General features: G+C 36.9%; 1 protein-coding gene across 1 annotated transcript in view; it reads right to left on the bottom strand.

The window, feature by feature from the left end:
* Window positions 1–13,530, bottom strand: part of FAM135B (family with sequence similarity 135 member B) — a 64,094-nt gene that overhangs the window by 25,054 nt on the left and 25,510 nt on the right. The window contains exons 3-4 of the mRNA XM_018074404.1: window positions 3,088–3,241; window positions 376–425 (exon numbers count right to left, since the gene is read on the bottom strand). Of these exons, the coding sequence (XP_017929893.1) occupies window positions 376–425; window positions 3,088–3,241 (204 nt within the window). The remainder of the gene's footprint in view (window positions 1–375; window positions 426–3,087; window positions 3,242–13,530) is intronic.

Here is a 13,530-nt window from a genome sequence, read left to right as displayed (position 1 = left end):
ATGAGCCTTCTTGCACTTTTAGGTATTTTTATTTGAAAAGATGTGGTTGTACAACCTGCCAAGGCATCTTTTCTCCTGTCAGCAGAAAAGCTGTAATTGCAACCTACCCCAAATAATTTTTTTCTTCATACTGATACTCAGGACTAGGCTCACTGAAGGATGTTAGAGTAATCCAGCTGGTGACTTGTTAAAAGTGACAGGAACACCTTGTACGTGACTAATCAAAATGATGTGAAACAATTGGTGGAAGAGAAACAAACTTTCTAATGGCACCAAACTTCCTTTCTCCCGGTTCTGATATGTGAGTGGCTTGTCCCAGTGCACTTGAAAAATGGACCTGAAAAACCTATGGGCAGATTCTGCTGAAGAAAATACCTGCAGCTCCATACAAAGCTGGGACAACGTCTCTTCCACAGATAGCTCCTCTGGGGAAAAAACACAAAGAAAGAGATCAGGTTTGAGAACAGCAGACGTGAAATGTTAATGCTCTGGTGTTTATTCATGTGAGGTCAATTTATGACCTCATGTTTATTCATGAGGTCAATTGTCACTTGCCTGACAGGCAAGTTCCTATTTGGACATGGGCACTCCACAACCCACCTTGTACTGATGCAGGTGCAACTTCTGCTCATGAAACCTAGACCACTAGACCAGTAGAAGTTGTTGTGAAGAGAAAGACAACAGAATTTGGCTTTTTTGGCTTTTCATTGCCTACTCTCTCTTTTGCTAGGAGTTTTCTTATTAGCCTTTGGTATTTATGACCAACTGCAGAACTGAATGCAAAGTCTGAGCAGATGAGGTGCAGAAAGTGGTGATTCCTGGTATGTTACAAAGGACTGTGTAACGATACCAGATGCCTGACTAGTAAAAGATTGGGCATTTCTGCACTGCCTTGGGAAGTTTGAAGCACCTCATTACTACATCAAGGAGCAGTGTTTTGATGCAGTCCTGAGAGAATCCAGCACAGGGACACTCCACTTTAAATTCACCGTGGACTATAAGGCAAAGGAGGACATCAATCAACTCTGTAACTTTGGCAGATTGATTTTGCAATGCGGAACTTTCTAATAGTATCCATGAAAAACAAAACAGGAACAAGGCAGAACAACTAACAAGCCAATTCCCTGCCCAGTCCCCAAATGATTCTTCTCAAATAGTACTAACAAATGGGAAAGGACAGGCCAAGATCAGAGCACCTTGAAAAGACCTAATCTTAGCTGGTAAAATTTGGGAAATAATTGTTACAATTTTTAATGTCTAAACTAAGATATTATTTTTTTAATATACTACTCAGGGAGCTAGGAAAAAAATAATTAAGGAAGTGTGTAGAGATTTATAGTCTTGGATTTGTCTTAAACTTCTGTAGAAACCTATGATGAGATTATTCTTACCAGTTACAGCTGAGTCATTTACATTTTTCCCCTAGTCAGTGGATAAATATAGCAATTACAAGGTGTATTTCATGCCATCCCAAAAGTAGAAAGCAATACCTATCTTAGATAACATATTTTTAAATGGACCTGTTTCACCCCAATAGTTGCAAGGAGACAGATATAAAAATTTGATTTACGTTCATCTCTCTGAGTGAATCTTACACCCCATGATTTTATTGAGTTTTCCAACAGGTGTCAGAAGATCAACCTTAAAATCAAATCTTCAGTAGGTTTTCAGACCGTGAATAAAATGATACAAATAGCACTCTGCTCAAGAGGCTAAAAAGGGTATTTGCATTTAGCAAATTTGCATGTGTTGCAAGAAGTACATTTGCAAATGCAGTGCCTGCCTCAGTACCAGTAATCATTTGAAATCCAAGCAAATTTTATTTAGAAAACCTGTCTGTGCTCTAGGGCAGTTCTGGAGTTGTGGTCAAGCAATGAAACATAACTCTTACATCTCCCAACCTATAACCCTGCCTGAGTGAGCCACAAATCTTTTATTATATGTGCCTGATAATCCAGATGCATGAAGCAGGAGTTTTGTTTCATGTTGTATTCTGTCTGAGAGCTCATAAATTCCAAATTAAAATGCTGTAATTTTTTTCCTCTTGTAGCTGGATTGAGTAACATATTATATGCTCTTACCACCCTATCTATGACTTTTAGGCTACCTTGAAGGGAAATATATGTTGGGAAACAAGACATGGAGTGGAAAATAGGAGCTATCAAGTCCATAAGTGTGTGAAGCATAATGTATTGTGTTTGATGGTTCTTGTATACAAGCACTATACTGGAAAATGCATTTTACTCCCTTTTAAAACCTGCTGGCCAATGCAATTGACCCTCCCAAATGTAATTATCTCTGCAACATAACAAACAGATAATTCAAAACCTGCACATAGAAACACAACAGCTCAAAAATGCAGATGTGAAATTATGGGTCACAGTTCTTGAATTCAAAGAAACAGGTGGGAGAGCAGGAATCAGTCAGGAATGTCTCTCATTTGCATAGGAGCTCATGCTGTCATTACAAAGATGACTAAACACAAATTGCAGAGCTCCATGCAGCAAATCCAACCAGCATTTTCACATTGGACCTAACAGGCCTGACCAGCCAAAAAAATCTTCTGCCAAAACCAGAAAATCTATTAAACAATTGAATTAGGAAGTAAATCAGAATAATTTTGAAGAGCAAGATGTAATTGGCAGGGGAGAAATACATTGTGAATTATAAAGAAAAGAATATTATTCAAAACCACTCATATCACCTTTCAGATTTTTCTTTTCAATTTTAAAAAAATGTTTACTCAGGAAAAAAATTATGTTAAAGTCTTCCCTAGATTTCATGGACATTCAGAACTGGAATTTCCACTTTTCAAAATGCAACTGAGGCCAAAAATCACTGAAAGGCAAGTATTTTGAGAAATTTATCAAAATATTTTCTCCCTATACACATTAGGCCACATCCTATAAAAGGATCCATCTAAGCTGAGGATTTATTTTGACAGTGTGCCAAAATAAATACTAATCAGAAAATAGAAATGAAAATCCTTTTCATTCTCTAAAGAACCCAAGAATTTTGGTACTGAAATGCATGTTGATAATGCAGTACTGTAAAATATTCAGTGATTTTAAATGTCTGTTCACTTACCCAACTTCAGCTGTGGCAAATCAGGAATCTCATTCATTATGAGGGTGTAGTACGTGTGAAGTCCTCTTTGAGCATTCAGGAGCAGAAGACAGAGGTCTTTATGCCATTTGTATGCGTGCTGCATGCAGTTTTCAGATGGGACATAAAAGCTGCCCTGCAAAGCAAAAATATCAAGAAAATAAAATACAGAGATTAAAATTCATGGTCTCAACTTGTGCTAGAGGTTTCCACAAAACCCCAGTTACGGAGAGCCTTACATTTCTTTTTACAAGGGTATATAGTGATAGGACAAGGGGTAATGGCTTTAAACTAAAAGATATTGGATATTAGGAAGAAACTATTTACTGTGAGGCTGTTGAGGGACTGAAACAGGTTGCCCAGAGAAGTTGTGGCTGCCCCATCCCTGAAGTGTTCACGGCCAGGGTGGATGGGGCTTGAAGCAACCTGGCCCATGTCAGGGGGGTCGGAACTAGAGAGTCTTTAAGGTCCCTTCCAACCATTCTGATTCTGTGGTTCTATGGTTCTAATAAAGCAGATGGCCACAAAGAGAGATTTTAACCATCCCAACCTCCCAGTCACCTAACTAGCTAGATGTGTCATCCAATAGTATCTAATTCCACACATTCATTTTGCCCAAGCCATAACAAAACTATTAGGTCCCAGTAATGTTGCCACATGAAAAGACCCTCAGAGCAAACAGTCCAACAGAGAAATCTATCTCTGTCCATCACACACGTCCCACTGTGGAGCCAATGTCTCTCCTCATAACACACCCTCTCTGGCAGAGGAGAAGGGGTGAAAAGGACTATGAAGTTGGTTGCATTCACTTTCCTATTCCATCATATCCTCTTATCCCCTCCTGCAAAGGTTATAGCTTGATGGTATCATGGTTTGCTTTGTTATGTGTATTAGTGAAATAAAAATGCAGATGGCATTGCCATCCTGTCAACAAATATGAACCATTCCTTACTACAGGATCAATGTCTGTATCAGTATATCTCTTGTGGGAAGATGCAACTGGACAGATCACAGCATGTTATCACAAACATTTCCCAAACAACACACTTATCCTTAGAACATAATATGAGTTTGCATTAGGGCACCATAAATCAGAAGTTCTAACTACTGTCAAAAAATTCTTATTCTTGTATAAATTACTCATATTTGAAATTCGTAATGTTTAGATTTAAAGTAAAACAACTTATTAATCCATGAGTTTGTGAAACATGGACAATTTGAAATTTAGACCACTGTTTGCCACTTGATGGGGTGAGAATACAATTCTTACATGACAGTTAGGTATTGGCTGCCTTTTTGGACAGTCCAAATATCTGTGCATCTCCAGGAGCAACAGAGAAGCTTCACCAACCACATACTGATGCAGGTCCTGCAATTTTCTCCCTTTGACTTCCCTAAAACCTGTATTTCGAACCTTTTAGCTTGAGCTGGGATGTTCTCCTGAGCTTTCTCACTTAAATCTTCAAGAAGTTAATTAGCATTCTGTGGTAGACACAAAGGGAACTGCTCATCTAGACCCACAGAGAGATGGCTGATAATAATTTATGGAATTGGTTGTTTTTCAAAGGTTTCAAAACTTCCAGCCTCAGCATGAATATTTTTTACTCTCACTACAGATTATAGAAAAGGGGAGCATAAAGAAATGATGCTTCTATTGAAACAATAGAAAATTGGAAGTGAATTGATGTGCAATGTCATAAAAATATGCCCTCTTTTACAATCCATTGCTGATTTTTTTTTAGGTTTAAGTTAATCTGGCATTTAAATGCCACACTGATGAACAGAAGGAAGAATGTGAGCTAATTTCATAGTTTGTATCAATGGTATAGCATGGTGTTATGCATGACTACATTTTAATAGGTCTATTTTCAGCCTTTCTTGGCATAGACTATAGTTGCAAACTAAAAATAAAAAGTAATAGGAAAATGCACCTGCAGGTGGGCTCAAAAATTATGTGAACTAAAGATGTTTAAAATCTTACTCAATTAGTTCAGTTTTGAGTTCTTTAGTGTTTGTCTGTTTCTCTCATGGTACTTTATCAAATTTATCCTTAGCTGAATTGATTAAAATTCTGAGAGACCAGATACTTCAAATTATTGAAGCACAGGGAGAGTATTGCAACAATTTACTTAGTGGCAAAACACAGAAGGAAACACTATTTAAAAAAAAGAAGAAAAACAAAACAATAAAACCAACCCATTGGGCATTCCATATTAGCAGCACAACTTGGTCATTATTTTAGAAATTTAGAATAGTTTAAGTGGGGACCTTTGGAGATTACCTCATCCAACCACTTACTTAAAAGAGGTCTAATCAGATCAAGGTGCTTAGTGTTGGGTCCTGCTGAGTCTTGAACATCTCTGAAGAGATGGATTCTACTCCCTCTTTGGCAATGTGTCCCAGGGTTTTACCATCTTCACAGTTGGTTTTGGTTTTGTTTTTTTTTGTCTGATATGAATTCAGAATTTCCCAGGTTTCACCTTGCGTGTGTGTAGCCTCTCGTCCCATTCACCATCAAGAAGATGTGGCTTCATCTTCTCTTTGTTTGTCAATCAAGGTAGTTGCAAATGACAGTAACTCTCCCCCCCCCGAGTCTTCTCTTCTCTGGACTTAACAAGACCAGGTTTCTTGGCCTGTCCTTGTATGTCCTTGTACCTTGTATGCTCCTGTCCCTGAACATGTTGGTGCCTTTTGCAGGACTGGCTCCAATAAATCCATACATCTCTTGTACTGAGGAGCACAGGATAGCAGACACTTCTCTCCATTTCTGAGGACAGGGGAAGGATTGTCTCCCTCAAAGTACTGGAACTGCTTATAGGGTTGCTTTTTTTTGGTAGCACTGTTGTCTACATCAGAGAAATGTATCTGCTTTTGTTGAGAATGACCTCAAATTTTACTTTCTCTTTTGTAGCCTCATGAATGGGAATTTAGCTGTTTTGTGCTCTCTTTCAAACATTTCTGTAGATTAACCCTACAAATCAGGATTTATCGGGGACTAGGTTGGTTTTTTACCATCAGAAATAAGTTACCTCCCAATTAAACTTTTCAGAGATCCAGAATCCTCTGAAATCAAGAGAAAGAGCAGAGTCTTTGCACTATTTTGGTCATATTCTGTACAATACAGTCTAGATTTTCATTCTGCAAAAGGAGATGCTTTAGGATGGAAAAAGTACAGCTAGAAAATGGTGCAGTCCTCTAAAGTAATATTGGTTTTCTGCATAAGTAGGATCATATTGAGTCCATACAGGCTGTTCTTTCTGCTCCCTCCTTAGAGGAATACCATCTTCTAATATTAAGCACTAATTGAATAGAGACTATATCAGTGTACTTATCACAGTGAAAGGTTCCAGTTTTATACCTTCCACCTCAAGAGAAAACATGTAAGGAAAAAGATTTTCAAATATCTTCATTAAAAACATCAATAAGAAAATTCCAGGTTCTGAGAAAAGGACTCATGTAGGCAAACTTAGATCTCTGTTTCTGAGCTACCATCTCTGATGAGACATGGAGAACTGATAAATAAAAACATGTTGCTGGGGAATGATTGTTTTCATCACAAAACTGACATCTCAAAACAACTGAACTGTGGTCACTTTCTCCCCTTAATTATGAAGGAAGCACAGGACAACTGAGCACAGGTTCTACACTGTAGACACAGAATTAGAAGCACTGAGTACAGCCACAATGGACAGGTAAGATTTCCTCTGACGTTGCTGTCCATTGTGATGGAACTTTCTTCAAACTACAGTAAGACATGGTTGGAATACGTTTGGATAGAGACCTGAAAAGATTGCTTCAAGATCTCTTTTCTCTTCCTGACCCAGCTCTCTGGGAGGAGCATCTGGGCCAAAGAAAGGTGCTACACTCTGAGAATGCCATTGCATGAGAGGAACAGCACTGCACAGTCCAGGCCATGCCATGCATGAGTAAGAGGCCATATCATTAAGCTGAGGAATTTTGATGAAATTCTATTAAATGGCAACTGGCTTTGAAACCCTTTTGTTTAATGGGAACATCCATCCTAATTTAAAAATCTTTTTGTCAAGACAGAAAGTGAGTGTGACAGAAAAAAGAGGACAGGCTTCAAATTTCTGGTCCTTTGGTGACTTAAAGACATTACTGTTCTCACAGGGCTGCTTCTTCTGAAAGTTGTCACACACATACAGGATGCAGAGCAGGGCATTAGAGAGATTATTAAACCCACCTCAGGGACTGTTTAAACTAATGTGAACTAAGGCCTGTGCATCCTCATCTGCAGGGACCCCAGCAGGGCAGGCATCTGTCAGGTGATGCCATTTTATAAACTGCTGCAGCTAAATCAGCTCATCTGTCACTGTTCAGTAAGCTGAGAAATGTCAAGAAATATCTTCCTTTGGGATGGTCTAAAGATTGCAAACCTTTCCCACTCTCTATTTTAATTGCATCTTCTGTTCATTTATTCAGGTAAACCCCTATTTCCTTGGTTATAGCCTGAAACAGGGATCCAGACTACAATACTAGCAAACCAAGTTCAGAAACAAATATTTCACACACTATTCTAAGGGAAAACACTATTGTAAAAGTAGCACTCAGGAAAAACAGTGGCTATGACCCATTAAACAACTACTACTCAGCTTTCTAGGTTTCTTGAATCAGGAGGACAGATATTTGTTTACTTCTGGTTAAAACAAATCTCCTATTAAAACAAAAAATTCATTCTGAAGCTGACAATCCCATCTTGCACAAAGGCTGGTGGCTGCCCTGGTCTTGTAAGATCCTTATGAAAGTACACGTTGGTTTCCTTCGTAAAAATTCTCATAGCCTTTTGAGCTAATTCCTTTGGTCTACTTTTATTTTAATTCCATTAGTCTGTAGGTAGACAGATTTTCCTATGCTGGTTGTAAAATGTATCTGCATGATTTCCTAGTCCAAGACCCTCTCTGTCTGTCATGGTAGACTATATCTCTGGCTTTTGCCTTTTCCTATTTCTGAAAATTTTTGGAGGACATGAATGCCTGACAAATTTCACTTCAATACTTAAGACCTAAAGGTACTCTGATAGCAAAGCTGGATGACAACACAGAAGTTAATTGTACTGACAAAAAAGGATTTCTTCTATTGTACCAACACCATCAGAGGCAAAAAAGATCAAGAAAGCCAAGATATGATGAAAAAGAGGCAGCCTGGAAACTCATCCAATACAAGATAGAAATTCTGCTTAGCCCTCCTTTTGTTGTGAATGTATTTATACGAATATTTTTCATTGTCTTTTAAGCAGTAGCCAAATTAAATTCTAGTTGGGCTTTGACTGTTCTAATTTTCTCCCTGCATAACCTCACAACACCCTGTTGAGTTTCCTGCCCCTTCTTCCAAAGGCCATAAACTCTCTCCATCTTAAGCTCTCTTCTCATGAAAAATCATGTGAATATAGGCTTAATTCTTCCATTTCTCTTTTTACTGTGAAATGATCATCATCAAGAATACAATCATAGAATGATTTGGATTGGAAAGACCTTAAAGATCACCTAGTTCCAACCCCCCTGCCATGGGTAAGGAGACCTCCCACTGCATGATCACATAAAGAAAAACCTCATCAAATGTCAGATGAAAACAACTGCCTATTGTTTTGGAAATGTAAAGGCTTCGGTTCAATTTGATCATGTTGTGCAAAGCTAGACCCCAGCACTGGACTGTCACTGTCCTTTGTCCATCTATCCTCTAAGATGTTCTGCTAGATTTACCCAGCCAAGTAAAATAGCCTGCAATATCAACAGCTCCAAAAAAATTAAAGATTCTGGGCAATATCCCCGCTGAATACATTTAAATAAATCAGCCTTTTAAATGAAAAGGTTTCCCGTGTAAAGCTTTTTTCAGTCAACGGATTTCTTCTGTAATTAGAGTGTATTGCTTTATAAATGTACTTTTCCTTTATAAGAAGAGAAAGGAAAATTACTTGCAAAAAGCAAACATCTTCATTAAATAAAGTTCATGCCAATTCATTATTCAAATGCAGAGAACAATTTGTGGATATGCACTTCCAGTATACTGAGTCCATCTAATTTCAAAAGGCACCAACTGGATTTTATTCTTTGTAAATACAGTAAGTAGCTTGTATATGTTTTGTATTAAAGCAATTTCATAAGCTATGTTAAGTATATGCAATGTTCAAGAACAGCACTAACAGTTGGTAAATGAGACCCTTTATGTTTAATTTAATTCTTAACACATTTCACAATTCAGATTCAAATTGCTTGTCAAGAATTTTAGGATACTAAAAAGCCATTCCAGACTAACTAGACAAGTTTTACCATTTCCAAGAGTATTCCAGTAGCAGAGAGATCTAGCCTACCTTACCTACTTCTGTGAGAGATCTAGAGAACTGCCAGGAACAGAGGAATAAATCTCAGCATCCCAAGGTGAATACAATTTCTGAGTCCAGAGCACATGCCCATTCGTCTGCAAGCCCATTTTGATCCTCTAACATGTAAATTTCATTGTAGCTGCAAACTCAAGAATCAAGGAATTTCTTCATCTCTACTTTGGACGCTGTTTTCTAAGGTAGGAAATTTCCTGTTATTTGGTGGTTGGAAATGAAACTGTAGTTATGGTTTGAGTTAGAATCGAGTGTTTACACCTCATTATCACTTTTTTCTCTAAAAGTAAGAGGATTAAATGATAAAAAATTCTGATAATTAGAGGTGTGACTGAAGGATGTGAACTGAAGAATACTCTTTCACATATGTAGGAACACAAATGACAAAGAGAGATAATTTATGTTATAATTAATGGGGGGAAAAAAAAAGTAAACCAGAAAGGGAACCAAGAGTTGCATCATGCAACTTATATTATGCCAGTTTCTTGTACTTGTTAATTATTTCATAAATATTTATATCTGCAAAGTTTTTTTAAGGAAAAAAAAACCCAAAAACCAACAAAACCTCTGTGGTCTTCTGTGACCACTCCACCACATGCATCATCGAATGTCCTTGAATATCTTAAATTCCCTATGAAACGACTCATTAATATCTCAACTGTTTATGAAAGACTGTTCTAGAAATACCTCTGCAGGAATATTTCCCAATGGCCAACCACAGGAGTCTCATCTGTGTTTGGTTTCTGTCTCAGGAACCTCCCACCAGGGAACCCTCAGGGTGTTTGTCACTGTGACAAAACACAAAAGTTATCTGACCAAAATTTCCACCCAGAAAGGTTCTACAGCAATGGGTTAGTGCTGATTTGTTGTTGCCTCCTCCTCTCAGGTTGATTCATTATCTCATCTATACAGCTGATAAACAGAGGAATTCCTGGACCACCAGTGAATTAACACCTAAATGCACTGGGTGTCCACACAGACAGAACCCTGACACCCTACTATTCCAGAACTATAGGATGAACTTGAACTTCATATTTATAACACACTTATCACTTAAATTCATACCCCTTGACACTGATGCTAAAATGTTTTGTATCATAGAAGCTGAAAAGTCTTCCAGAAGCATAATTTCTAAAATATTCATATTACTTATATTGCAGTAAAGACAGAAACCCCAATAAAAAGAGAAAGTCTGCTAACCCTCCACAGAGATAGAAAGCAAATATAGATTTACTAAATGGCTAAAATTATTTTCGTTTTTAATTTATCCTGAACATCAATTCTTTCCTTCCTTTAACCATATTTTATTTCATGCTGAGAAACCAAGAATAGACACCTACAGATGTTCCCTTTTCACGTGAAGGCACATGCATGACTACACATGTTGAGGGAGATATGATATATCCCTGTTAATCAAATCAGTGTTGTGAATGCAAAATGTAAAATCTACAGCTTGAGCAGTGGTGGGAAAAGGACAAGTTTTTACTCCATTTGTTGAAACTTGTTGCCTGTCAGAAATTGTTTTTGCCTTAAAGAGGTTATCAAGTAAATATGTCAAAACTGAACTCTCAGAGAAGACCAAAGAGGCAAAGAATGTCTTCTGAGTCATTCTTATGGCAGAAATTACATGAAATTCAAAGGGAATAAAAGAACACAGATTATTTTAAATTAACAAATTTCAATCAGAATATTTTATCAGGAAAAAAAAAACAAACAAAAAAACCCAGAAAAATTCTGCTTTTGAGTTGACTGAGAAAATTTTTATAAATATATACGGCATATATAGAAAAATATCTATGTAAACATATAGAGTTTTTGTAGATGTTTAGATTGGCTATTAGGAAAGATTTCTCCACTAAAAGGGTTGTCAGGTATAGGAACAGGTTGCCCAGGGAAGTGGTGGAATCACCATTCCTGGAAGTGTTCGAAAAGCATGTGGATGTGGCACTTGAGGACACGGTTTAATGGTGAACATGATGGTGGTGCTGAGTTGACAGTTGGACTTGAGGATTTTAAATGTCTTTTCCAACCTTAACGATTCTATGATTCCATATGTGTGTAAATATGCATATTTACATCTCCAATAAGCTGTGGAAAAATGCCAAACCAAAACAACTCCCCCTCAATAATTCATTCATCAACACAAACAACTTCTACATTCCTGTGCCAGGCAGTGAAAAATTACTGGCAAACATGAAAATAAACCATAGTTCAAATCCATGGAAGTCCACGGTGGCACAATTTGTGGATGCCATTCTGTGGTGACATTCTGTTTCTTCTCAGCCTTGTTTCCTCAGCAAACACGGCGTGTTCAAGATGCTATCTGTGTATGTGTCACTCTGCCAGTGCTCCCAACGATTTTCTAAGTGGTGGCTGAATTTATCCCCCTTTCAGATAGAAAAAAAGTCATGAAATATCTAAAGGTGTGGTAAAAATGGGCAGCCAAGAAAAAAAAGTGAATATTTATCTAACAGAGCAAACACAGACTACATATAGCAGGCATGGTACACAAACTTTGATCCTATCTGGCAGCAAAACAATGCATCTCTCTGTTCTCCATCTATCAGAAGCAGAACTTTCTTGAGGGTTGGGTGACAACCACATAAGCTAGCTCCTATAAACCTCTTTCCTTTAGTATCCAATAACAGGAATACAGCAAGCTTATGGGAGAAACAGTTAGGGAAAATTGGAAAAATTAAGTGCTTTCCATTAAACAAAGTAAAACCTGGAACCAAACATTTAAGATGAACAGATACAGTAGACTAGGATGCACTTGAAAGTGCATAATCTATCAACTTAATAAATGGCTTTGTTTGTATTGATTTCATCATCATCATGGCTGGGCTTCGTGAACAAAGATTTGGGGATTTACTGGCCTACTATTTGATATGATGGTTTATTAACCAAAGTTCTAAAATTAAAATAAAATAATTATATTATATTTAAATTTGATTTCTGTTACACTAATGACACTAAAATGTCAATAAAGGAAAATAGTTAAAAAAACATTGACAATATATGGAAGGCTTTATGATATGCTGCTCACTAAATCTGTTTTGTAAGAAAACATAGGTTGGTATTTCATAAATACAAGATACAATTTGACATTTATATTACCTCTAAAATTTGGAGCTATTTTACCAAACCACTGGAATTATAATGCAGTAGAAAAAATATTTGACATTGCAGTCAGGTTTAGTGATAATTTACACTTTGTACAAAATTAGCAGGTAGAAAGTATTTGACTTGAGACCCATGAGGCTTGAAAAAGAGCATTCTCTGGACAGGTAGAAGAGAATTATGCTGGTTGGCTCTAATGATTGTGTCTTGTGGTTTCAATACTAGAAGTTACTGCTCTAAACACAGACTGTAGATTTCTTAATTACAAGCGGATGAGGAAGAAGAAGTGACCAAGAAAGTATTTGATAGAAAAAATTCCATCAAAAATATCAGTCTATCATTCTAGTAAACAAAAATGCTTCACAGTTCACACCAATTTCCCTTTAAGTTATTCTAGCACAAAAATCTGAAAATCCACTGACAAAGATCCAAATATCTCATACTGACCCTCTTAAAAAAAAAAAAGGCATTTTGATTTTTCATTTAAAATATAATTTCTGGTTTTCTTGCTTTTTTTTTAAATTCAGATCATGTTCATATTGCAGTATATTGTAGAATTTAAAGGGCAAAAATCCCAAAATGCTTTAATTCATGCATAGGTGTTTTGTTTTCTTGTAGATTTTTTTTCCAGATTTTTATTTTAGGGAACATTTCCCAATTTTTTTAATTTCTATTCAATAAAAATGATGCCAAGTTCTGAAATCTCCTTAGCTTAGAATAGACTGAAGTCTATTTCCCACATCTTTTTTTAAAACTGAACCCAAGGTTACATTATATTCTTTATATCATAACGAGTGCCTACAATCTTGATGGTTTTTAATGTAAAAGCACATGTAGGGTATTCTATAGAAGTTTTTGAACAATTTTGATAATGATAAATAAGAAGGGGAAAAATCCATTTCCTCCACCTGATCTCTAGGGTTATACATCACCACAGAGAAAATTAAAGCCGT

Source organism: Manacus vitellinus, unplaced genomic scaffold, assembly GCF_001715985.3.
Source record: "Manacus vitellinus isolate BGI_N305 unplaced genomic scaffold, ASM171598v3 scaffold_1_pilon, whole genome shotgun sequence".
Classification (NCBI taxonomy): domain Eukaryota; kingdom Metazoa; phylum Chordata; class Aves; order Passeriformes; family Pipridae; genus Manacus; species Manacus vitellinus.
Note: the sequence above shows the minus strand (reverse complement) of the source record. Positions and strands in the feature narration are given on the sequence as shown.